The sequence below is a fragment of the Talpa occidentalis genome, unplaced genomic scaffold (genome assembly GCF_014898055.3).
Source record: "Talpa occidentalis isolate TD23 unplaced genomic scaffold, MPIMG_talOcc4v2.1 talOcc4.5, whole genome shotgun sequence".
Classification (NCBI taxonomy): Eukaryota; Metazoa; Chordata; class Mammalia; order Eulipotyphla; family Talpidae; genus Talpa; species Talpa occidentalis.
The window spans coordinates 53,405,455-53,433,094 of NW_023604861.1; the positions used below are offsets into that span (position 1 = coordinate 53,405,455).

The following is a 27,640-nucleotide window of genomic DNA, read 5'->3' on the forward strand; positions in this document are numbered from 1 at the left end:
AGTGCAGCAGAGACCGCGGGCAGCTTCGCAACCCAGCGCTCAACCACTGCACCACTGGGGAGGCCCTTAAAGATTTTTTTAAAGTTAATCTTTAAAAAAAGATTAACTGGGTCTTTAAAATATGTGGTGAATAAAGAAAATTTCTGAAGACAAGCTATTCAGAAAAAAAAAATCAATGAAATGTCCCCCTTTTAAGAATTTCTATTGCTACTCTAAATGCAAAAGAGCAAAACTCATTAGGTAGTCTGTTTAAAAACACCAAGTCCTGAGTTTGACAAGAGAAATAGTTTCTTTTGAGGACAGCATTATTTATCAGACTTACTTAAAAAGTAGAATATGAAATTTATAGCTAACAAGCTCTAAGCCTGGCTTTTCTTAATGTACTCTGTAATACCTATGAAGACATAGAAAAAGGCAAAAGCGCACACTAGCACCAAAATCTTAAGACTGCTTATGTATTTGTTAATATCTTGGAAAACTTAATACAAAATATCAAACCAATGAATTGTAAATTAACACTAAACATACTAATAGTGTTAAACAACTGGAATCAGAATATCTAAAAACCAGTTTTCCTTCCCATCTACCTCTGTTAAAAAAAAAAAAAAAAGACATCTAGCCTAAATATTACTCTGCTGTGTAAATCCCTCCTTTTGGAGGCTAGTGAGATCTTCTTTCATACTGTTCTATTCAATTTTGTGAAGGTTACTTAAGGTCTCTATACCTGTTCCCTATTCTGTATAGTGAGGATTGTGAAATTACGCACCTCACAAGAATGCTGTGAGGTTGAAATGACTTAATATTTATGTAAAAGCACTTGCAACATTACTGGTACATAGCAAGCATTATATAAATATTACTGTCATTATTTCTATAGCTGGTTAGGGCTTGAGGTGGTCCCAGAAAACTATGTAGTACAGCATAGGGAAGAAACAGTCTGTAGAAGCAAAGTGAAGAAAAACCCCAGTAGCAATAAATATTGAGAACTGTTTTTTATGAATCTGCTGAATCTCAAAAGAACTTAGAGCTAGGGGAAAAGTCTCGACAATGAAAACTAAGATGCTATAATAGTCAATTTTGTCAGCTTGACAGAGCCATGGGCTTTCCAGACATTTGGCCAGGTATTATTTTGGATGTTTATGAGGGTATTTCTGGATGAGATTAACATTTCAATCAGTAAGCTGAGTATGGCAGATTGCTCTCCCTAAGATAAGTTGTCCTCTTCCACTCAAATGAAGATCTGAATAGAATCTCCTAACTGCTTTAATTGGTATAGTGTCTTTCTTGGCCTTCAGACTTAGTGTGAAACAGGCTGTTATCGGGTCTCAAGCCTGCCAGCTTTCAGACCAGAACACAGTTGGCACTCCTGGTCCTCAGGCTATCATACTTGGACTTGGAACTCCAACTCACTAACAACAGGTCTTGGGAACGATCAGCCTCTGTAATTTCATGATTAAATTCCTGATAATCTTGCTCTCTCTCTCTCTTTATGTATGTACATACAAATAAAAAAGTAGCTGGCCACTGAACAACATAGGTTAAACTCTGCTGTTCCACTTACATATGGATTTTCTTATAAATGGGAGATGTAAACTTATGGTATGAATAAATACAATCATGTAAATTTATTTGCTATGATTTTTTTAGTATTTTCAATAGCTTACTCTAAACATGTATATAACATATATAACATATATAACATGTAAAAAAGTATGTGTGAATCAACTGTTTATGTTTTCAGTAAGGCTTCTAGTCAATAGTAGACTACTAAATTTTGTGGGGCCAACAGTTATATGCTGATTGCACAGCATATAACTCTGTCAGCTTGACAGAGCCATGGGCTCTGTTGTACAAAAGTCAACTTCCGTTGACTCTGTTTCTCTGGAGAATGCAAACATTGCAGCTATTTTGATCAAAATTTATCTAGCTATTAATCCAAAGAATTAACCCACAACCAGGTAAACAGAACGAATTGAAATGGGTAACTACATACCTAGTTGGCAAATCCAGATTTGCTAACTTCTGGTCTAAGGTTACTTTTTAATCTTTAGGCTATACTATTTGTCATTCCATTTCTTAAACAAAGCAGAGATGGATCGGCAGCCATTTACCAAGTGAATTTTATTTCCATTTTAACACTAGTACAATATCCTTGGTTTTAGGGAAAGGCACTACTAATTCAATGTGTTCCTGAAATCCAAGCTCATGTATACATTTGAAGCCAATTAACTCAGGGGCACTTTATTCACAAATATATTCTTTGGACAATTTTACATGAATTCAATAAACTGTAGCCATTAGAGGTTCGGAAATATCAGAATGGACTACAGCCATAAAAACCAACACCAATCTTTTAAAATCAGTAAACAAAATTAAATGCCATTAGGTATTTACTTACATATTTATAGCTTATAAGTCTGTGAAACAGCCTGGTCTGCCAGAGTGTAAACTATTATGCCCACCCAAAATGGGTTAGTTAAAGCTACGTTCTTCACAATTTTATCCTGATTATGAATAGAAACTTTTCTAATAATATCCTTTGTTGGTTTCTTAATATATAAAATTCCACTGACTGAATCCCAAATAAAAATATATTTACCATCTGTAAACACAACTGTTTTGTGTTGGAGTTTTTACAAAATTTTAGTCTTCTGGAAAAACTTACAGAAGTAAATATGGTAACATGTTTTGTTAAAGTCCTCTTTTGTCTAATTAAGCTGGTAATAATCATTTCAAATTTTAGTAGGCTGCCACTCATCCCCCAATATTTCTAAGACTCCTAACAGATCAATACCAGTCTAAATCCAGAATATTTAAAAATCTGTACTTATTTTAAATAAAAAAGATAATCATGTTTTCTAACAGAGATAAGCTATCAAATAATTTTATAGAACCTCATTTTACTATTCACGAGTAGTCTCTTCATGTTTTGAAGGCTTTTAAATGTTAAATGAAAGTTCTTTTAGTTTAAGATTACAGTTTTTTAGCTTATACACTTAAAATTCTGACAAGCACCTATAAAAAAAAATTCACCATTAGTACATAAAGAGGAAACAATATTTTAAGTGATCCTTTGCCAGTACAAATTGAACTAAGTTTTATGTAAATATATAATCTCCTACCTTGTTACTTCCTCATACTTTCCTACTTTCTGAAAGATAGTAAATACAAAAATAGTTTAACAATAGGTTTAATGAGGTTTATAATATACATATGATTAGTCTTAACTGCAAAAATATTTTAGCCACATTTAGAAAAAAATAAACTTACTGAGAATATAACTGTATATTTCCAAGGGCCAGATGCAAGAATACTGATTCTTTTCCTTTTAAGTAGAATACATGCCATAAAGCTTATGAAACAAGTCACTTAGTAAGAATGAATACATTGTTTAAATACAGGTTAATCTGTGGGAAATCCACATCTGCCTATTTAACAAAACTGCATTCATTTTATAAGGCTTTGGTATAGGTAATTCACAGCATTTCCATCATTTATCGTTCTTCTTTGACTCCTTCTTCTTTAGTTCCTTGGTCTGATCATCATTCTCCCCTTTCACATTTACATTTTCTCCCACTTCTTGATTTCCCCCCTTAGAATTATCAACTAGTTTATAGTCCTCAAGGAGTGTATGTCCAGTTTGTTTTGCAGTTCTCTTCACCATTGCTTTGATACCAATGTTGTCAATATTATAGGCAGTTACACCAACATTGATGGCAGAATCTACTGCATCATGTGTAGCTTCTCCCGCAGTATGCCCATACCTTTAAAAGAAATAATAAAGAAACTACAATGTTATAAATTAAGATCTTCTGAGTTAATATTAAATAAGTCACACAATTAGTATGTTATCCCTGAAAGCAAAATCAAAGGTTAGTTTTCAACTTAATAGCTTAAGACATAGTAATGGATAAAATCACACTATATAACAAGGCTGTATTTTTTCTTTTAGCAAAAACTGTGAAAATAAACTCAGGTTAATTGAAATTAATGTGATAAAGACTATGTTGAAGAATAAAACGTAAGTTTTAATAAAAGTTGTTAATCAGTCATTATTAACAACTTCTCGAAGTATAAGAGAATTTTCATTGAAGCAACTGCAGGACACCAGTAATTTAGTCACCAAAAATGGTTTGAGGTCTACCAAAGGTTAAGTCTTTTAAACTACTAGAATCTGAGTTTGTCTTTAAGCTGCGATTCTCTAATACTATTTCCCTCACTCCACACTTTACTACAGACTCACTGGTAGACCAGCTGGACTTTGAACCCACCAAGCACAATATGCCACCTTAGGACCTTTGGACTGGCTGGTATTTGCTCAGACTACTCTCATTCCAAGTATTCACACAGCTAACTGCCTTACCTTCTTTAAGTTTGCCTACTAATTAAGCTGCCTTATCCCACATGCCCCACTCCACTGTCAATCGATTCCCCTTTAAACTGCTTTTTTTTTTCTTCTATAACTTATCACCTGCCATTTACTATAGAACTTATTTACAGCTATTGTTTCTTTTTCGTTTATTGTCTTACTAGACTATAAGGTCCCACATGAGAAGGAACTCTTTCCTTTGTTCATTAATGTACCTAAGCACTCAAAACAGTTACTGGCATTCAATATTTGTTTCTTCCTTAGTCAATTTCACAGTTTCTAAATCATTCAATGTATACAAAGTACTTGAAAAATTACAAAGAACTACAGAAATGTACTTATTATTTATGATAAAAATATCCTACATTTATATGAGAAAATACAATTTGAGGACCCATACAAGGTTACTAAAACTTACCCTGTTTTAAGTACCAGTCTTTTATAACTTTCTTGCCATAGATTTCCTCAGTTACAGGACTGTTTAAACAACAGACAGGTAAAACTTTGACAATTTTGTCTTAATACACTGAAGATTCCTAGGTGTTTTGTAAACTGTAACTGGACATTTTAGACTAACACAGGATTTGTGCTTTGAATGAAAGAAATCCTCTATGACATTAACCTGGCCTAGATCCATGATTTGCAATCCTACTGGCTTAAGTTTGGTTTTCTGAACCTCAGTATTAGAAATGTGAGGTAATTTCACTGTTATGCTCCTGAATGATGATTCTGTTGTGTCCTTTGCCTTAATAATTAGTCAGAGAATAGCAGAAGCCACAATCTGTCAAGCACTCCTGACAGGAATAGTCTCACCAGAAAACAGACTGAAATGCTTCCTATAACCGCCTTCTACCAGTTACCTTGCAACCCTCAATTACACATAATTTGCTGTGTTGCAAAGACTTGGGGCCTTCCCATTGTCACAAATATCATCAGTTGGCACTGGCTAAAACCAAATGAGAAAAAGCAGTGTTGGCAGTTTTAGCACTGGAAGAATAACCTTAATTTCAGTTGAGCACATTTCCATTAAAGCTTCTCTCTTCAGGATTTTGTGAACTCCAGTGAAGTGATATCAAAACAAGAATTTCCCCCATCAGTGTTTTTGAACACTGGAATTCCTCCACATAAAAATTTCCACTTCTGAATACTGGATGTCCCTTATTCTACTGTTCCAGTTTGATAGATCTAACTGCCCTCATGATATTTCTTCTATATGTATTACAATTCTAAAAGCTGTATTATTTTTAACAATGTATTAAAAAGGGATCTGTTTTGGTACCCTGATGATTTTACTTGTTTTCCATGAAGACTTCTCTTGTATGCCATATTTATCAAGTGCAAAAATCTTACCAACACTGTATTCAATCTGATCATAACGTATCTGGTATATTAGATTCACTTCTCGGTGCCATGTTTTGAGACCACCAGTAAAGGACTTGGAAACCATACTGTATATAGAAACCATACTGTTACAGAAACTAGGAAGGATATTTACAATACAAGAAAAAATAAATGAAGGACATTGTGATGGTGTTTAAATATTTATATAGTTACCATATTCAAAAGAGATGGTTGATTCTGTAACTCCTGACTAGTACATGTTATATAGCAGATTTGGGGTAGTATGACATCTGCCAAAGGAGTTAACCTTATCAGATTTAAATTACCCCTTCACCCAGGGCAAATTTAAGGACAGTTTAGTTAAAATTCACTAAACAAACTAATAAAATATATTTAAAAAGTAAATTCTTTACAGAAAAATATTTTTTGCTAAGTTTATTCTTCACAAATAAGTGTTCTAAGAAAATATTCTAAGGGGAAAACAAAAACCTAATTTACTGAAGTGGTATTATTTTCCCCTGAACAATTTAGAGTGGAAACAAAGGAGCTTCAAGGTGATATTTAGCTACTAGTGATAAATTATCTAATAGATACCATATTGCATTTAAACTATAGCAGGTTGACTTATTGCTTTTCATTATTCCTGTCTTCATGATCCTAAAATGAAAGTACTAAGGTAGCTGATAAAGGTAAACTATTAACAATTCTATACATTTTCCTAAACATTTTAAGAGCATAATTATATGAATCCTTTTGTGAACCATTCATAACCCTGAATCACAATCAAAACCATAAAAGGCATGGATAAATATTCCTTTAATACAATCTACTTTTGAACATGCTTAAATAACAAGATATTCCTCTGTATTGACCGATACCACCAGAACTCTCATACAGAAGTTCAATAACACATTTGTTTTCCTCCTGAGCATAATACATATAATTAAGGCAATTTGAAACAACTATTGCCTATTAGCATAGGAGGGATTACCATAGGCAGTAAGAACACCTTGTATTTTCTTTTCCAAATCTTTTTTCTTGACACATCAAGATGTTTTGCCATGTTGCTTCTATTCAAATATATGCATGCCCAAGACTGAACAGATCAAACTAACTTAGGCTGGAAAAAGTTAGTATTTCCTAAGTCAAAGACAATTCACTCTGTGGTGGGGGGTAATCTAAAGACATGCCAGACAGTGGTGGAAAATAACTCCATATATTAAACAAATAACCCACCGAGGAGAATGGTGATGCAGCACCATTCTCTGACAGTGCATGACAGAGAGAGATTTGGTTTATATCCCAGCTATACTACTTAATAGGGCATAATCTCTAACAAAGTACTTAACATTCTGTGCTTTGGTTTCCTCATCTAGAAAATGGAGGGAATAGTGATGAAGATAAAATAATACATATGAAAAGCACTAAATAAAATGTCTGATATTTAAGTATAAATTCAAATGTATAAATTCAAATGTTTGAATCCTGTGAGTGGATAATTAACACAGATCACCAAGAGGAGAGAATACCATTAAGAGAATATGCTTTCTAAATAAACATTAAATACTAAGATCTAAGATCTAAATGAACTCAAAGCTAAGAAAAGCAACTCAGGTTCTTCATACTAGATTTAGGTTTTTGTTTATTTTTAAGTTTGATTCCTCTAGTATTTGTAAGGACAGTATTAAGAACTAAAATCAGAAGATCCTATTTTTTTAGTCTCATCTTTAAAACACTTATGGGCAAATCATTCTACTTTTGTCCATTTTGTATTACATGGAATAGATGACATCCATCTGACATCCATCTAAAACAGCTTAATTATAATTCAAGTTTTTCCCATAAAACCTATAGACAAATATCATACATCATGAACATAATTAAGGCATATAGTAACTCTAGGCACTAATGGTAAACAAATATTGATAATAAATAGTAAATTATAAACAAAATCACAGCAATCCTATTAATTTGTTAAAAACATGTTTCTTCCTACTTAAGAAAAATAGTGAAAAAATTGTTTTGTCAGACACTTAATAAAAATAACTTCTTTGATGTCCTGGATTTCTATAAATGCATAAGAGGCATACAAACTGATAAAATTCAACTTACTTGTATCTGACAGTTTGTACGGTTTCTGCTGAAACATTGTTAACAATACATTTAGCTGCACATTCCAATCCTTGCCAGACAGTTGAAAATCCTGCAAATACATTTAAAAGTAAGTAAAACTGGCCTAAGCCAATAGACCTTCCTAGTTAAATTTCTGGGCCTTTATGTTACCTTGAACACTACTTGCTGCTACAACCATGGCACCATCCAGAGGAGACTTCCCATTTCTGTCTTTTTTAAGAGATTCGGGAACAAGTTTGCTTCCATGCTTCTTGACATGTGGAGCTAGTTCCTTTCCAACACAATTTGCTACAGTGCAAACTCCATCTACTAATACAACCGATAAAAAAAAAAAATCTTAGGAAAAAAATGTGTTCTTTCCTTGATGTTATCAGTTTTATTTAACAAAATTCTTACAGGGGCATCTAAACTTGTTTTACTGCATAATGTTAGCATTTCTATTTAAGGATAGAACTAAAATTGGCTGTTTTTTAAACAAAAGCTATTATTTAGTTTAAGGAATATTTGCTGAGCCTACATTAGTAGCAAATTACCTGCCTCTTATAACTACATGCCTCTCAAATACAATGTTCTTTTTGGTATTTTTACTTAAAAGAAAACCTTTTCTATCTGATTGTTGCAATGCAAAATGGGTAGGTTCACTTTTTGTGTTTTCCAGTTAAGTGTACTTGATTTTTTTTTCTATATCAGCAAACTCACTGAAATAGAAATGAAAATTAAGTTTATATAGAAGTAAAAAAAAAAAAATCTGATTTAAAAGAACACTAAATACCCAACCTTTTTTTTTAAATAATTAAATGATAATACTGTAAGCAGCTATTTGACCACTTTAAAATACCGAATTTAGAGCTCTGATTCTCAAGAGAAGGGATTAAAAAGGAAATGTTTGGGAAGGCTGGCACAAGAATCTATTAAACATCCTTTCTCAAACAATACCTCCTGCCTCCCAGGCTCTCAGCTACTAAGGAGTCAGTTGTCCTTGAAAGAATGTATCATATTCATATTCAGAGAAATAAGTCAGAAGGAAAAAGAAAAACATGGGATGGTTTCACTAATAGGAATATAGGGAAACCAAATAAGGGATCAGGGAAAAAATAATAAAAATAAACACAACAAAACAAAAATAATCAGGCAACTATAAATCAGAGACATTGTGTGGGGGAGGAGGAGGAAGAGGTATCAAAAGGAGGGCGGGAAGAGCACAAGGCACTATGGTGATGGTACACTGGCGAATTGGCGGTGGAAATTCTATGGGGACTACACCTGAGAAAAGTAAGCAAACATTGTACAAAAATGAACAATGATATAAAATATATATAAATAATTTATTTTTTAAAAGTTAGAATTATGTTTTTCATGAGGGAAGATAAAAAAATAAATGTATCATATTCCAGGATAGCACATATAGTCAAAACCATTCCAAAGGCAAAGACAAATCCCCTCTCCAACACATTAAAACAACCCTTTAACCAGTGTTTCTTGAACTTTAGTATGTAAATAAGAGACATCTAGGAATTTTAAGGAAAAAATGCAGGTTCTTAATCAGATGTGGCAAGTGCTTAAAATTCTTATTTCTAAGACTCAGATAAATACATGTTTTTCTGTAGATCCCACTGTAGTAGCAAGGTAAAACTTTGTTCTTAGAAAAAATTCTTTATTCTTAAACCATCTAAATGAGCACTTAGGTTAACCTGGATTAACAAATTATTTTTAATTTAACTGAAAAGTAATCTAAAGTTACTTTACCCAAGAACTGGCTGACTTTTGCTGCTCCTCCTGTGGCCTGCTTTGCTATATGAAGTCCTCTGGTCACAGCTGGGCTAACTTCCACAGGTTTTTCTTCTGGCTGAATCCGTTCTCGAAGTTTAGAAGCGCCTTTCTGGATTGCTTTGCCAGTAAATTCTGCACCTTTGACTAAACCCCAACTCACCCAGGAAGCACCTTTTCAAAGAAAAATGTTAAGTTGAATAATATTAAGGCTAATTATACTTTTAAATCCTAATTTAATAACCGATTAATAGGAAAAATATTCAATTTTAGATCACAAACATGCCATAAACTTTCAAGCAAACTTCCCACTTACAGTTTTCTAAATAAATTTATCTTTCAACATTTATATATCACTCAGTAGCAGAATTCTGTATTAATCTATGTTGCCATGTGTAGGCATCTCTATGTTACAACAGTATACTACTAAAGATGGCATTTGACTAGTGGACCCAGCTATCCTTGTTCTAGTTGCCTTAGTCCAGGTACCACCTCACAACCCCTCTTCATCCCCCTCCACCTCCCCTTGAAGAGCTGAAGGAGAATGACACAAACAACACAAACCATTATAGAAATGAACAAATCTTTACCACTATCTACTCCTGCTTGTTTGATTTAGGCTAAAAGCGCAGAGCAGGTGATCCCATTCCTCCCTAAATCCCACATCTTAACACCTTGACCTTAAGCACCTTTAAGCTTCTAACATAAAACTGACTGACTGAGAGACATAAAAACACCCAAAGAAAGTGCAAGAAGAAAAAAACCCAAGAGATTAAAACTGAGAGGCCTAGATGATTTAGTTTATTTTTCATGGGAGCAGGCCCCAGTTGTTTCTTGCTGCATGAACAAAGGGATAGGGAGAATACAGACACTTCTCTAAAGAGAAAGGCCCCGAGGGAGGGAACATGTGAGAAAAGGGGAAATGGGAACTAGATGAGAGAAGCAAAGAAAGACACATAAGGAGGAAGGGTTGTCCCCTAAAAAGCAAAGTATTACTCTCCTCTGGAAAGAACTTACAATTTTAAATATTTCCTTTGTGACTATACCCTGAAAAAAAAAAATGGAACTTTTAAAGTTAGACATATGAAATACTTGAGGTGCTTCTCCCCTAAGGTCTGTGGAATGGTTTGTACATAATTACTTTAGCCATTGAGTGAGAAGACATCCAGTGATCATGGAAAAATCAGACCTGTTTATTTAAAAATGCTAAGCCAAAATTCTATAAAGGTAAATTTAAAGGATAAGACTATAGCTTTTACTGATCTTTATTCATCCTTCAACAGTGGACAGGAACCAGTGATGGGCTATGGTGAATGAGCACAATATAGATCTCTGGTTCTAGTTACTCATCTTGTGAAGTTAAGATACATGATGTGAGTGCAAGTACAATCACATTAAAAGTCTCTAGACAGGTAATTTTTCATATATATATTCTCTGTGCCTTTCTTTGTCATTTGTACCTTAAGTATTGGTGAGCTAATTGTTTTTTATTGTACCTATTAAAAAGAACAAAAGAAGACATATACTTATAGCCAGCTAGGAAGTTTGAATATTACCATTATGCCTATTACTAAACTCTAGCCCTGAGGTTATAAGATGAAAAGGAAAAGAATTACAAACATGAAGACAATGAGATCAGCAGAATGTAATTTTTGTTCATTTTTAAATGATGCACTGCTTAGAGTTCTTTTGAAATATCTGAAGAGATCTTTTCCAGAATTAACTGGGTCTAAGAAGCTCTATTCCTTTGAGTAGAATCAGTGTGTGGAATCTATGTGCTAGCAGACTTTTTTTTTTCCCTGTAGTAGCTGACTTTTCCAAAAATGGCCAGCAGCCATATCTCCTGTTTCATATATTCTTTCAACATAATCTTGACATTCCCCTCTTAAGAAATGGTTTCCCCTGAATCTGGAAAGATGTGTTTATAATGAATGATGCTGGAAATTTCCAAGAATATGCCAGATTATATGCAGCTTATGCCTGTTTGCTAGACCATTCACCCTTGGAGCCAGACTAACTTAAGACTGCCATGTCAATTTTACAGAGTACAAACAGAGAATAACTGGCCACGAAAAACTTACACCTATATGACAATTGATGTTCTAAGCGATGTTCCTTCTATTTTTGTTTAAATATTTATAAACTGGTTATCTAGAACTAAAATACAAAATATAGCTCAGTATTCCCTTATGGAGACCAAAAGTTTCACATTACAGTGAATAAAAGTCTGTTACTGTAATACCTGACAAAATGTTCTGAGCCACTTTTTCACTCCATTCAGGTAATTCCTTTGCTTTTTCTTCTGAAACTGGCTCATAGGGTACAATGTTACTCAGATTAACTTCTTCATTTGAAGTATCTTTTGTCTAAAAGTAAAAATGTTTCAAAATGTGAAATAGTAAGGTAGTAAGGGGCAAATTGTAAACATTATATAAAAAAATACTAGATGTAGTTAATGAAAATATCTCCAACCAACCTAGTTACCAGAATACTTTAAAACAAAATGCAATACCATGATAGAATGAAATTTTCTTTTTGCTGATCTGCTTATCAAGTAAATTTCTCAAGTTAAAAATCTGAACTTTTGCCACTGCATTCTAACACTTTAACATTTATAGAATAGTATCTACTCAGACTAAGAAATGAAAAAAGAAATTAGTAAGTGTATTTTTAAAAATCCAATCTCTGTCTTATTGACCACCCATGAAGAAATAAGAAACCCGAATAAAAACAGCAGTGTAAGAAACACGAGACAGGAGCATACCTAGTCCTAAGATCCTGGCATATTTATATACAGGAAGGTAGAGAAGACCACAACACAAAACTAAAAAAAAGTATATGCATCACTAATGTAATTATAAAAATATTTCAATTAGTTGAAAAAATATCTATCCCTCCTCCCAATACGAAATATCTTTTAAAACAATTCAAGCAACGGAAAGGGACATTCTAATTACTTTTACCAGTATTTACTGACTGACACCACAAGTTGCAGGAGGGGATCTCATAAATAATTGGAACTGGTGAAAGGTATCATCAGAATAGACACGCACACCTTACTGCTCTTTTACTTACCTTTTTCCCTCGTTTTCCTTTATGACGCACATCCTTACTGCCTTGGTCCAATGAAGGATCTAACTGTCTCACATCAGTGCCACTGGCTTCTTTCAATTGGTCAGGAGGGCCTCTTGATCTTCCAGGGATTTGGAATTCATTTTCTCCTTCTGCCCGGTTCCAGTTGGTCTAAAGAGTAAAGGACTAAGCTTAGGTCAAATCCAGATTTTCTCAAATGACTTCCCTCTAAGCTCTGTCCAATGCTCTAATAATACATGTGCTCAAATGTTAGTATTTTCCTTTAGATTTTTTTCAAATGTCAGTGTTTGACAATCTATAGACACAACTACTTTTGCCTATTTTTTCCCTATACTTTTGTTTTATCTTATATCAAACCTCAAACCTTTTTCTTTGGTTCAGAGCTTATGGCCTAAAGCAATTTTCAAAAGGTATTATAAAAGATAAACTTAAAGCTTGTTGGTATAAATGATAAATCAGATGCAGCCACATTTGAATTTAAGTAATTACTACTGAATTGAATTAAATAGTAAGGCTTAGAAAAACACACATAAGACTAAATGAATTTAAAGGCAATTAAGAAAACACGTGCAGGTCAAAAACTCTGCAAGGTTGATTTTGTTTTTTTGGTTGCCTTTGCACTTAATACTAAATTTATTCTGCAAGCATACACTTTGCTGGATGAATGCTTAAGAGCAAAGACAATTAAATCAACGAATTACCATTTGTTTACAACTAAAGTTCTGGGACAATAGAGCATGCTAAAAATAACATGCAACCAAAAAACAAAACTGAACAGAGAAAAAAAATAACCTATAAGACAGTTTAATGTCTTTCCAGTAATATAGGTTGAATAAATGTTAAGGGTCAAGGGACAAACAACTCTCTAATACGTCAGAAGGATTTTAGAATGTCCACTTCATTGAAGTAGTAAATTTCCAAGCTAAGATTTGAATCTATATCCATTTGACCACGTTCCTGCCTTTGTGAACTCTCCATTAGCACACCGTACAGGGATCAAGTATTTTGTTAATATAGTTCAAATGTACAGCATTGGCTATGCTAACATATATGTTAGTAATCAGGTCATTTTCATATATAGTTTATACAGCCTAATACTTAGGGAACTCTCTGACCTTCTGCTTAGCTGATGATATGCTCTATCACTTTTGATATTTTAAAGGACTGAAAATGTGTCCTGCTTACTGAGAAAATATGAACAACTCTTTTAAGACTAAAATTCAATGGGAAAAATTTTATGAAATTCCCCCAACCTCCTTCCTGAACTTTGCATATACTTTTACTTCATTTCCTATCACACTGCGCTATGCTTATCAAGACTATAAGATGCCTGATATAGGAGTTGTTACACATATATAATATTTATAGTCTCCCGTTCTCTCTTCTTGTCCCAATATTTAACACCATACACCTAGTTAAATAATAGATTCTAAATAATATGCTGAGAATGAAAGATTGTACTATCATGCTGTCAATCTACTTCAACCCCAGATAACAATTCAAATATTCACAATAAAAAATATTTCCCCATCTTGTTCTATATTACGGTAGGCAGTAACCCCTAAACAAAGCTTTTCTGGAGCCTCCCTGGTGGCCTAGGGGTTAAGTCTCAGCTCTATCACTGTTACCAGGGAGCTAACCCACATACAGTCAGCAGACTCTCCTGTCTCACTTGCTGCTCCCCTTAGCAACATATTTCAGTAAATCCAACTACTCTGCTCCTCACTCTGTCCCTGATGAATTCTCTCACCACCTGTACCTTTGGCCTACACCTCAGTTCTTCAACACAAAAAAAAGGGGAAAAAAAGTTAAAAAAAGAAAGGTTTTCCATGATATTTCAGCTCCCTTTAACAGATAAGGACATGCACATGGAGACAGGATAAAATTCACATTTTAATTTTTTGCCTTTATTTGGCCTTTATTTACCATTAGAACAAAGATAATTCTCACAAACAAAAACTGTTTCTATTTCAAAATGCCAGTCATACGTATACCCTGAAATTGCTTGCACTTCACTATTTAGTTCCATTAACCCACTTTTCCAATTGAGCAGCAAAGCAGTAATATTCACAGAACATTACCACTTGCTAGCACTGATATAAATGCCTTAAGGTATTAAATTTTAGTCTTTACCATGGCCCAAGGAAGTGGATGTTATTATTATCCCCATTTTATGGTAAGAGAACTAAGTTTAGAGAAGATCCGTAAACTGAGTTAAATAGCTGTAGTAAGTGAGGGAAATTTGAATTAAAAAACCAGGCAATTTGATTCCAAAGTCCACAATTTTAATCGTTATTTGCAGCCAATCCCCAATTTGTATATGTGAATACACATGCACATTGCATACACAGATTCCTAACTTTGATCATATTAGAGCCTACAACAATTTCTCATGTTAGGGTAGATTTTCATCCTGAACATTATCATACAAAGTCACCTGGAGCCGAAGGTCAGACATTTGTCTTAACAGATCCTCAAAGAGTTCTCTATCATCTTCCGGTAATTCAGAAGACAAGACGACTCCCACAAAGCATCCTGATGCTTGTAACATTGTATCAGGAAACATGTAGGCTCCCACAGTACATTTAAGAACTGGAGATCTATCAGGAACTAAAGGATACAACCAGTCACAAACCTGAAGAGATTAGTTAAAAAATATATATAATTAGAACAAGATTTTCACCAAGGGTTTTAAAATTCACATAACAAAAAATAACTATTTTCAAGTTTGAAGTACCTTTTACCAGATCTTTAAAAAAATATCAGCGTCAACAAATCCTCCATGAAAAATCTACCACTTGCTAGTTTGATGCTCCTGTAAACTACTCAGGAAGAACTGTGCTACAAATCACTAATCATAACTTAAAACCTGGGCTTTATATAGTCCACTGTTAACCAATAATGAGAATCACTTTGAATAAATACTGGTCAAAATAAATTAACATTTATTCAAATTAGACATCGTTTTTGTGGAAATTTAAAAAAGCAAACATTTTTCAAGGACTCTACATTGATTTGCTGGTTTAATTCTCATCAATAATCCCATAAAGTTGGTTAAGGTTGTCCTTTTATGTACAAAAAACATGAAGCACAGAGAAGTTGCTCAGTCAATAACTAAAAAGTGGAACACATGCAATCTGGCACAAGAGAAGCAAAAAATTATTTTAATTAGAAGCCAGTAATCTAGGGGGCCTCCCTGGTGGCACAGGCTGTTGAGCACAGCGCTGTGAAGCAATCTGCAGCCTCTGCAGCATGAGTTCGATCCCCACCAGCCTCGGAGCAACCCATATTGTGACCAGACCTCTCCTGTCTCACCCGCTGCTCCCCTCAAAATACAGCAGTGTATTTTGTCAGTCTGCCTGTTCTGTTCCCCGCTCTGTCTCTGGTGAATCCTCTCACTGTCCCGTGCATCTGGCCTGTACCCCAGAGCTTGTATAAATAAAATAAATCTTTTTAAAAAAAAAGAAACCAGTAATCAACACACTGAATAATTTTTTTAAGCCCAACAGAAGTGAAATGACAGAGCTAGAATGGAATATATTATGTTTATCGCTAAATCAGAATGACACAAAGCTGCCCTGAAATGTCACCTGAGAGGTTAGACTGTTGATGCACCAAGACTTAAGCTTACATTTTGAAGCTCTAACTTGAGAAGAGTCTAAGTTAAAATTCAAATATCCAAACATATTAATTGCCATTAACATACATGCTTTAAGTGAGCAGAATATAACTGTGCCCCTCTCTCAGGACACTATCTTCCTAATCTTAGAAAAGCTGCAAGGACAATTTACCATGGAAACATTGTATGGTGTATATGAGTCAAAGACCATGAAAAATTTTATGTACCAATGGAAAATTCTACATTGGTAGAATTGGTAGAATTGGTAGAATTCTACATCATCTCTCACAGAATATAAATGTGGAGGGAGGGGGCCTCCCCGGTGGCGCAGCGGTTGAGCGCTGGGTTGCGAAGCTGCCGGCGACCTCTGCGCGCAGCGGTTCGATCCCCGGCTGCTCCCCGGCCACCGGAGGAGGGTCCCACATGGCGCGCAGACCTCTCCTGCCGCCCGCTGCTCCCCTCAGCAGTGTACTTCGGTCCTTCTGCCTGCTCTGCTCCCCGCTCTGGCTCTGGTGAATTCTCTCGCCCTCCCGCGCTTCTGACTGTACCCAGTGCATGTATAAACAAAACAAACAAATAAATAAATAAATTAAAAAAAAAATGTGGAGGGATAAGGCTACCCACGTATGACTCTTTCCTTGATAGTGCTTAATAAAAAATTTCAAATTAATTTTCTTTATGTATTTTTTTCATTGTCTCAAAAGCTACTATCGCATATAAAGTTAGAATAAAACACTACTGTTTTTTCAAAGTATTATACATAAGCATCTATGGTATGTGAAATAATTTCAAGTACTATGCAAACTATTTAAATTTGAATAGCTAAACATTTTTACATTAGGGATAAATAAAATAGCTTTCCCTCAATTTCAGTTGTTACTGGTTAGGATGAAATTCATAAATGCAACATTAAAATAACAATATTTAAAAAAAATAAAATTTGACAAAAAGTTTGTAATGGTTATACTTAAATAACTACCCTTTAGCTAAAGTTTCTTGTACTATGCCATGAGTTCTGTAAGATTAACTGGAGAATCCCCAAAAATCCCCAAACAAAATCTACTGACTTTTCTTAGAGTGGATTATTACAAACTGATGAACTCATCCATTACTGGCTGATTTTTTCCAGTTTCACTTTGAAAGGGTAAACTGACATAAATGTTTTGTATGAATGACGTGCAGGTTAAACAGGTTTTAAAAGTCTGTCAAAACTCAAAGCATGAGAAAAAATAGCTTTTAGAGACCCTAGACTTCTTTTTTAAAAAACATTTATCAGAAGAGATGAGCTTTAATACTACATGAATACACACGCATCCATTTGCAAAGGAAAAATACATAGGAATGGTAATTTAAGGAACATATTTTAGGATGATTATTCTCCTATAAGGCGGATATATTTATTTAAATAATCACCACAGGGTAGATGGCCTAAATTCTAAGCCTGCCTACTTAAAATCAAATTATCTTACTCTGATTTCTAAAACAGACTATTGCAATTAAAGCATAAATTGTATTTAACGTCTCATAACTGGCTTATTGTTTTTTAGAATAAAAAATTCAATAAGCATGTGAAAATTCTCTTTTAAGACACTAAAAGATGCTACAAATATCTTAATACATACAAATGAGAGCCACTTAAAAGAGACTCAAACTTTGAATGCAATTTTATTTTTTATTTAGGACCATAAATAGGAGATATCTGTAGTGCTAGTCTTTGATCTTGGACTGAGAGCATTTGATAAATTTTCATGCTTGGAGTCTCAGTACTGCACCTTAAATCATCAGTCTATTTCCACACCAGGGTTTCTCAAACTTGGCACTACTGACATACTTGGTTGGACAATTTTTTTATTGATGGGCGCTCAATTGTTTAAATGTTGAAGAGCACCCCTGGCCTCTTAACTATTATATGTCAGTAGCAACAGCAACTCTCCCTGGTCCAGTTGTGACAGCTGGTCACTAGACTGAACCTAGCCCAGTTTAGCTCCTCAGCTGGTGCATGACAACAGTTGTGAATATTTTTATAGGTATATATTCACATGAATTATAGTTTGAAATTAGTTATTAGGTTTTTTTCTTCAGATAAAGGATTAAAAATTCAAGGATGAATATTCTGCTACCCTTCAGGTCTATCTTAATACTAATAAAAGATTTCATATCTTAAAAAAGAAAAAGGCTACCAAACACATGGATGTTGAAGCCCCATACATTTTATGAAATCTATTTTAAAAGAGAACTGACGATCTTTTGGTTCAGTGTACTGGACACATTATAAATATTAACAAACAAAAATGATGAATTCTACATCTAAGTCAAATGATGGTATTCTCTGGCTTACCTGAAGAAACCCAGGAGGACGGTTTAGTACTGTGTCAAGAGAATTGTCCAGGAACCGCACGATTCGAAGGTACCCAGGATATGAAGGTGCACTAACCTCTCCTGCAGGATTTACAAAAAAAATCTGGACTCCATTTGGTATCAAAATCAACTCATCTGCGTCTAGCCCTAAGGTCTCAAGAGGAGGTGGCTGGGAATGATTTCTATAAAACTCTTCTCCAACTGATGAAAATTCCCCAGATTCTGTTCCATAGGATACAGTGTAGTGACCCTCAGCAGCTTGCGGGGTATAAGCAGGAGGTGCTTCTGCTGGATGACTCGGAGATGGTAAGGCTACAGAATTAGGTGCAGGAAGTGGCCCTGTATTTGAAGTATTTCCATTTACTTCAGGGTGCAGAGTAGGTGAACTAATGGATGGAGGCTCTGGAGACTTTTCAGACATGTCTTTAGGAGGAAATTCTGGATATAACTTGGGTACCTCCTGAAGATCATTACGTAGAGAAGTGGCAAGACCTTTCTCTAGAATTTCCAACCTGGTACGTACGTTCTGTAGTGTTTCTTTCATTTTCTGTTGCATCTGTCTAGCAGATTCCCACTCAGGGCCTGTGTGTTCAGGCTCTGTTGATGAAATGCTGATTCCTCTGAGCAGATGTCCTATTCCTTGCTTGTAATAGTTCTTTGCTTCTTCCTTCTGCCCTAATTCATCTGTACTCAGTCCTTTATTAACAAACAGAAAGGCTTTCTCGTATGCTTCCTTAATGATCTTAATTTCAGCAGGTTCTCCATTTTGTGGTTCTTGATCCATTTCTGCAAAACAGATATTATCTTTAATTATCTTATTTAGCTATTTCTTTACTAATATCATCTCTGGCTGAGTATATTTCAAGAGAACAGGAGTCTTGCTTGTCTGTCTTGTTCACTATGTATTACTTCAACCTACTATTAGATCTGAAATGGAGTAAACCACTCAACATGGATTTGTTAAATGAATAATGCTGTTGGCCCTAAATGTCTTTTTAATTTAAAATAGCAAAGAATAAGTTAGAATATATCTATTGAAGGATTTCCTTGTTCCAGTTTAAGAAATAAAAGTTTCCTATCATAAATATTTAAGGTTGGAATCAAAGAGGCACATGTAAATTTGTTAAAATATAAATCCAGAGAATATCCAACTAATTAAAAATGAGGCTGAAGGATGCACTGGAGAGGACAAAAGTCAGGAAAATATTGGGATGAAGCTTTAAATTTCTCTGCATTCTATTTAAAGGTGACCAGTGACTTGGAAACAGGTAGCCCAGTTTCCTTCCAAAACACCATTAAAATAACTAACAAGATTATTTAAAAGCAACCATTCTTTTAATGAAAAAGGCAAACAGGCACTTCATTAAAAAGAATATTTAAATGGGGGGCCTCCCTGGTGGCACAAGGGGTTAAGCACCCCCCTATGAAGGAATCCGCAGCCTCCGCAGCATGTGTTCAATCCCTGGCCAGCCAGGGAGCAACCCACATGGCGAGGCAGTCCTCTCCCGTCTCACCGGCTGCTCCCCTCAGCAGTGTACTTCAGTTGATCCACCTGTTCTGTTCCCCACTGTCTCTGGTAAATCCTGTCACCCCCGCCACCCATCTCTGGCCTGTGCCCCAGCTCTTGTATGCATAAATAAATAAATCTTTAAAAAAAAAGAATATTTAAATGGCATGTGAAATAGTATTTATTACTATATTCCTCAGGCTAATGAAATTAAAATCCACAATATGACCAAACACTGAAAAGACTGGCAAGTATTAAGGAAGCCATTTTAGGCCTCATAGTTTGCTGGCAGAAGTTAAAAAAAAAAAAAAAAAATGGTTTAGCCACTTTGGCAAACTGGCAATTTCCAGTAAAACCAAACATTCACCCACTCTACGACACACCAATTCCTCTAGAAGGTATATAACCAAGAGAAATGAATATCTACTTCAAGAACACATACAACAATATTCACAGTAGCCTTATTCACAAAACCAGAAATGCAAAATAATCCAAATGTCCACTTATAAGAAAAGGAATAAATGGTGGACATTTATACAATGCAGTCAATATACAGAAATCACACAAAACTAGAAAGAATCCTGCAATACCCAAGAATTTCACCAATCTTTGAGCAAAAGAAGTCAGATACAAATGACTTCATGAGACTATATAGTAAGAGACTTTGTAAGTGAAGTTGAAGAACAAGCAAAACCTGTCTGTGATGACAGAAATAAAAACAATGCTGACAGGTGGGGGATGACCTTATGGTAAATGGAAATGTTCTGTAACCTTGATCTGACTATTACATGTGTGTATACAGTATGTCATTATGTTGTAAATTCAATTACACTATACACACTTTCTGTGTGTGCACTATACACACACAGAAAGTGTGCACTATACACACTTTCTGTTATTCCTTAATTGAACAGATAAATGAACTCACAAGGACAAAGAAGGCAGAAGAAGAATTAACAGTGCTTTGGTTCTGAAAAAGACAGAGAAGCGGTAACTCACAAAACACCGTTTAAGAAAGGTGAAGCCTAAGCTAAGGTGGGGGGTTAGAGAAACAGCTTCATTTATATCACATCACAGTATCTCCAAAAGGCAAAACAACTGATGGAATTCAATCTTCTTTGGAAGAGGGAGTCTATGTAGCAACAGAGCTTATTAAAAAGCTATTTACTGGGCCTCCCCTGGTGGTGCAGCGGTTGAGCACTGGGCTGCAAGGCTGCCCGCCAGCCTCTGCAGCCCCGGTTCATTCCCCAGCTGCCGGTGAGGATCCCACAAAAAAAAAAAAAAAAAAAAAGCTATTTACTAAATAAGACCCTTGGGAGGAAGGGATCTCAGATTTTCACTATTAAGACTTATAAAAATATTTAATTCTATATGAATGATAAAAAATTACTAATTTAGAAAACAGTTACAATGCAAGCTATATACTTAAATTTGCTTGCAGCAACATCAAAAAGAAAAAAGAGGTGAAATTAATTTCAGTGACATTTTATTTATCCAAATACATCCAAAATACTATTTAACATGTACTCAAATAAAAAATTTGAGATATTTTATCTTCTTTTTTGAATTCAGTCTTCCAAACTCAGTGTGTATTTTGTCTACAAAACATATCTCAATTCCACCTAGTCCCATTTCAAACGCTCAATACCCACATGCCCATTGTTATTGGATACCACAGTTTGAGATTTTTTTCCCTGTCATCTCATTAAACTGTGGCAGGATAATCTAAATGGTCTAAGGCTGTTTTAGCAACAATCTACACTATCAAAACATCACAGAAACTGTGGTCTACTTTTTGATTAAGTACCTTCCAACCTGAAAAATAGAGAAACTGTTGGTCCAAGAACTTCATTATTGTTAGGAGTATATTTAGTCCTCAATTTACAAAACATCACATATAACTGACCACAAATAGACCAACCTCACCCTCCCTACCTCAAAACCCCTTATCAAAATTAACAATCCCTTTCCCTGCAATTCTGGCCTTTGCTTTTGACTTGTCATTAAAACACCTTAGCCTTTCCACAGACCCCACCTCTTTCTTCCCTCAGAACAAGAGGACAGGAATTCTGTTCTCTACCTTCCATAGGGTAAAGGAAAACTCAGAGTTCAGGAAACAAGACAGCAGAGGTTAAGCAAGTTTTTGTGAGCTGATTGAGGAACTTAACCAGCATGTGAAGTTTTGTCCAATTGACTTTAATAAGGTCTTGAACAACACTGTGACTTGGCAGTCAGTTCTTCGGGTACATGCTAAAGTACCACAACAAGCAAGCATTGTTCACAGTGTTTAATGTGTGCTAAACACTATACTATTCCATGTGTTTATCTCATTGAATCTTACAGACAATTCTTGAGGCATTATACTATTACTACTTTGCAGAGAAAAGTTGATGTTTGAACCTGTCAATTGCCCTAGATCACCTGTTTCTCAAAGAACCCAGAAGTGAGAATTTACATTTTAAACTACTATAAAACAAAGGGTGTAAAGGGTATAAAAGCCATGATATATGGCCTTGAAAGCCCAGAATATTTACTATCTGACACTTAGACTCAAAACTGCCGCAATCAAGGTTTCCCAACCTCAGCATCATCAACATTTTGAGGTGAATAATTCTTTGTCAGTGGAGTCCTATTCACCTCGTAGGATGTTCAGCAGCATCTCTGATCTCTATTTACTGGGTGCCAATAGCAGCACCTTTTTGTACCACCATGACACAAAATGTCTCGAAGACACTGCAAAATACATCTGAGCAGTAAAATCATCCCTGTCTATAATCACCACTGTAAATGGTCTTCAAACCAATGAATGTGTCCCGCTGGGGCATATGAAGACTTCAAAGGAACATTATAATTTTTAGAAAATAGCTTCCAGATCCTTCTGCTTCCATTTTTGCATGCCTAAAACTCATCTCTCTGGGAATATGCTTGCAGTCCAGCTATCATGTTGTTCTTCTATTCTCCCAGGTTCATTTCACAATCTTCCCACTTGACAAAAACAAAGTCATACCTCTCACCCACTCCCATTCTTACTATGGTGCTTCACCCAGGATGGAAAAGCCCCTCTAAAAGAACAGCTCAAAGTCAATGGTGTAAAATGTAATTTAGGCCTAACTCTAACCTCCCTCCATTAAGACAAATTTCCACTGAATTTTGACTTTTCATGTTTACTATTTAATAAAATCTGACCAACTGCTCCCACCTGTAGTAACTCAATCCAGAAGAAAACAATCTCCTAGAGTCGTAGAAATTTTTAAATTAGTTTCAATTTATACAAATATTTTTATTAAAGTTATATATGACAGAACAGAAAGCTTTCAAGTGTAAACAAATTACATTAAGATAACCTTCGGTGGGGGGTATAAATCGATATACAATTTCAATAAAAAGGAATTGTGTGAAATACCATGTATTTTTAAAATTGATGATGATGGATACAAAAGTGCAATATTATACTTTTTTAGTACAGTTAAGAGTGACGAACAAATTTTATATTAGAACGTCAGCAACTATACCATGTGAAATTGCATCTTTAAAGGTTAAGAATCAGTTGAAATGTGTGTGGGGAGGGCAGTTTTACAAAGATTACCTTTAGGGGTACAAACAAAAGCACTACTCTTAAACTACTCACTATGAGTTATAGTGCCAACATAAAATACATATGATTTCTGGCCCTTAGAATCACCACCATAACTTACTGGGTTTTTTTTTTAAAGATTTATTTGTTTGTTTGTTTATTTATTTATTTATACAAGAGCTGGGGTTCAGGCCAGATGTGCGGGAGGGTGAGAGAATTCACCAGAGACAGAGTGGGGAGCAGAACAGGCAGACTGACTGAAATACACTGCTGAGGGGAGCAGCAGGCTAGACAGGAGAGGTCTGCCACTCCATGTGGGACTCTCGCCAGTCAGCCAGCCGGGATTGACCCCGTGCTGCAGAGACTGCGGGCAGCTTCACAGCATAGCGCCACCAGGGGAGGCCCCATCAATTACTGTTTATCATCAGATTCTTTGAATATATTTGGCATTGTTCTGGCGTCCATTTAATTCTCACATACTTGCAGTTTAATATCTGATGCAGAGACTGTTTTAGAAATATTAAGCATCTTGGCCAAGACAGAGATTGTAAATAAATATAAGGATTCAAAAAAAGAATAAGGCTCAACAGATATTTGTGAAGAAAATGAAATTAAATGTCTGATTCCAAAGCTAAAATTCTTACCATGCTTACAAGTTAAGAGTTCGAGGAAGGGATAAGGTGCTTGTAGTTTTACAGTTGGAAGATTTTTGTTTTAAAAAAAGAATAGATTCTTAAAGAATAGATAAGAATCTATTCTTAAAGAATAAATACCATTTGAAGGACAGCATGATGAAAGAACTCTAGATAGAAGCAATATTACCTTTGTTTACTTTAATTTCAAAGCTCTTTTTTACTTGGTGTGTAGCCGTATTTCCTAAACAATGTGTCACTGGAAAAAACAGAAATGGAAAGGGAAGGGGAGAGGGTGTGCACTGCAGCTGAACTGCCTTCCTTGCTGGGCATGAACATTTTTTAAAAAAATGTTTAGCAGAAGAGACTAGATGTTAAGCCAGTGGTATGTAGTCAGTCATCTCAGCACAGAAAGAAATAAGTTCCTATTAAAATATTATATTTTTATTTTATGATTTATTCTGGATTTGCTATATTTCTCCATAAATTATGGAGTGCTTCACAGGAATAGGGACTACAGAACGGTGAATTAAAAAAAAAACAAACACTATCAAACCCCTAGGCACAATTACATATTTACCAGGCGTCTTTTGAAAAGATAAAAAAAAATTATTACATGAAATCACATACTTTAATTTTTAAAGTTGATTAAGTCTTTTAAGTGTCGATCTGATTTAAAAACCAGAATCTACACAAGTATAATCGTTCTAAATTACAAACCAAAACTAGTGCAGATACCAAAGGTGCATTGAAGTTGTTTCCTAAACGTTCTAGTAAAAGAAGTAAAATATATTTTTTGTTTTAAGCGGGGGGGGGGGGGGGGGGGGGGGCGGGGGGGGGGCCTAGGGCAAGGTGTGGAGAGAAGGGAGGCAGGGCATGCTCACTCTTTAAAAAATACTCAGAAACAAAAGGCAAATTTCTGAGCCAAACGCTTGGCTCAATCCCATAAACAGCATAAACAACCGTGCTTACTACAGCATTTCTCTCCCTAGAACGAGCAGAAGTTGCTCCACTGTTAGCCTATATGGCACTTTACAAAAACACACACACACACACACACACACACACACAACTTTCCAAGTGACTATGCAACTCCCCGTGGTAGAATCCCACACTGTTCTGCCTTACTAGACCTATATATATACATTTCAGAAAGCCCCACAGCTGAGAGAAGACCAGGTGAGAGAAAAGCTTCCCATTCTACTAAGTCACCTTGTTCGTTTTGCTTTCGGAAATTTAAAGGTAAAACTTTAATTCTTTAATTACTTAATGCCATATTTCAGCGGCAACAAAGATCTAGAGGGCGAGTTCATTAAATTTCAATACAATATAAAGCAAATTTCGAGGAACCTCAGGAGATGCAGTAAAACAACTTAGTACACTTAGAACAAACAACTGGGCCAACCCCTGTAACGCAATAATGCCTTGTCGCGAAACTGCACCTTCCAAAACAAACTCTTTCCAGTCGCAGAAATGAGGTCGGAGGAATCCTCCGTGGTGCTCAAACCCAAAGAAACCGAGTAAACAGCAACAAACGAACTTGAAAGAGTCAAATCGCGCGCGAGCCACTCCCAACATAATTGCTGTGACTTGCTGACCTTTTTGAAAAGAAAATTTACCGCACTTTCAAAAAACCGCGCAGGTGAGGGAGAAAAAGCTGCGCGATTTTCCAGCCCAGCGCAAACAGCGGGGGGGGGGGGGGCCGCGAGAGGCGGCGCGGGAGACGCTCCCGCAGGGCGCCGTTCCTGGGGTCGCGGGGTGCGCCGCGTCCTCCAGCCCCACAGTAACTAGAGGCGAGGGGGCGCCGGGGCCTCGAAGTTACAGAAATATGGCGTGGGAGTTAGCTAATAACAACTTCCCAAACTAGTCCCTCTCGAACTTGCTCCCTTCAATCAAAGTCTCACCGCCCAGACCTGGATGAAAGACCCAGGCCTGAAGGGCTCCTCCCCACCCACCCCCGCCCCAAGTACGCGGGGTCCGGGACGCTCCAGCCACCGCCGGCCCCGCTTGGGGACCCCCGCAGGGCGCCTCCCTCCCCACCCGCGGCCGAGCCCCACCTGTCCTTCCAGACCTCAGGCGCTGTGGCGCCGCCCGGGGAGCTCCCCGACCGGTCCCTGCAGCCAGGGGCCCGCTCCTTCCGACCCAGCGCCAGGGAGAAGCTCAACCCCGACCGGCCCCGAGCTTCTCGGCGCCCCGCACGCCGGGACTCACAAAGCGGCCCCGACCGCGCGCCACGTCACGCGGCCGCGCCAGCCCCGCCCGTCACACCCACGGCGCGCGGCCGCCGAACAGCTGCGCTCACGTGACGCCGCGCGGCCCCTTCCCCACGGGCTCGTCAGCTGCCGGCGCGGCCTACACTCTGGACACTCTGACCTGCGAAGTGGTGTCCGGGGAGGCGGCAGTTCGCTTCGAAGCCCGGAGTCAGACTCTCCGGGGAGATCAGGAACGCGCGCACTGGGCCTCGAGAGCGGCGCGGACTGGCGCCTCGGCGCCCACCCCTGGCCAAGGTCTCCGGCGGCCACGTCGGCTGCCGCGGCGCTTGCGCAATCTGGACGGAGGCAGCTGGAAGGAGGCAGCTGGAGGGACTTGGGAAATAGTGCTGGACAGTGAGAGCTGTGACAGCTAGAGGGAACCCTGGCGCCGGGCGCGTGGGAGAACAAAGGCCGATTCAACTCGGGAAGCTGACCTTTGTGACTAATAATCCAGAAGAAGAATAGGTACTTCGAAAAACCCACGTAGGCTACGTGGGAGAAGGCTCAGTAGTGTGTGTGCGCTGAAAGTCTTTAGCAATGCAGTTAACCAAAAAAAAAAAAAAGAGAGAGAGAGAAACTAAATCCCTGATTCCAGAAGACAATTAGCAGCTGTGCCAAGACCATTCATGGTTATGGAAAACTAAAAAGAGAAAATAAAGTGAATATATTTTACCATTGTTCAAAAGTTCTTTAAAATCAGTAGAATACTATAGATGGCAGATTTTATACTCTTAAAAATAGGCTTACCTTGCAAAAATTATATGCATACACATGTATACATATATACATATATATGTAGTCCCCTGAGCATGTACAATTAGCTGTGTGATTTTCCTTTAACAGCTTGTCAAAGATGGTAGCAATTTAATTCCAGATGAATTTTTACTCCCCCAATCAGAATTTAATTAATGATGACAACTGTTGAATAACTACAGTGGGAGGCTTTTAAATTTGAAGTTAGAAGCTCTTTGGTAATGTTCTCTAATCTCAGAAAG

At 36.5% G+C, this 27,640-nt stretch overlaps 1 protein-coding gene across 3 annotated transcripts; it reads right to left on the bottom strand.

Moving 5' to 3' along the window:
* Positions 1–1,714: 1,714 nt before the first annotated feature.
* Positions 1,715–26,911, bottom strand: SPART (spartin). 3 transcript variants are annotated; one of them, XM_037527176.2, is made up of 9 exons: positions 26,767–26,911; positions 18,661–19,466; positions 15,141–15,338; positions 12,686–12,853; positions 11,853–11,976; positions 9,590–9,784; positions 7,994–8,152; positions 7,823–7,913; positions 1,715–3,764 (listed from the first exon to the last, which is right to left on the bottom strand). In XM_037527176.2, exons 2-9 carry the CDS (start codon positions 19,462–19,464, stop codon positions 3,491–3,493), a joined length of 2,013 nt encoding a protein of 670 aa, XP_037383073.1. In that variant the 5' UTR covers positions 19,465–19,466; positions 26,767–26,911; the 3' UTR covers positions 1,715–3,490. The 3 variants fall into 3 exon arrangements, with proteins under 3 accessions (XP_037383073.1, XP_037383075.1, XP_037383074.1); XM_037527178.2 differs by lacking the exon at positions 26,767–26,911 and adding an exon at positions 26,465–26,595; XM_037527177.2 differs by lacking the exon at positions 26,767–26,911 and adding an exon at positions 26,451–26,595.
* Positions 26,912–27,640: the final 729 nt, after the last annotated feature.

Excerpts from the sequence above, each read along its gene's own strand:
- SPART (XM_037527176.2), bottom strand. The coding sequence starts at position 19,464 with ATGGATCAAGAACCACAAAATGGAGAACCTGCTGAAATTAAGATCATT. Across the intron at positions 11,977-12,685 it reads AAGGAAAACGAGGGAAAAAG|ACAAAAGATACTTCAAATGA; the intron begins GTAAGTAAAAGA and ends TTTTACTTTTAG. Across the intron at positions 9,785-11,852 it reads GGCTCAGAACATTTTGTCAG|GTGCTTCCTGGGTGAGTTGG; the intron begins GTATTACAGTAA and ends TTCTTTGAAAAG.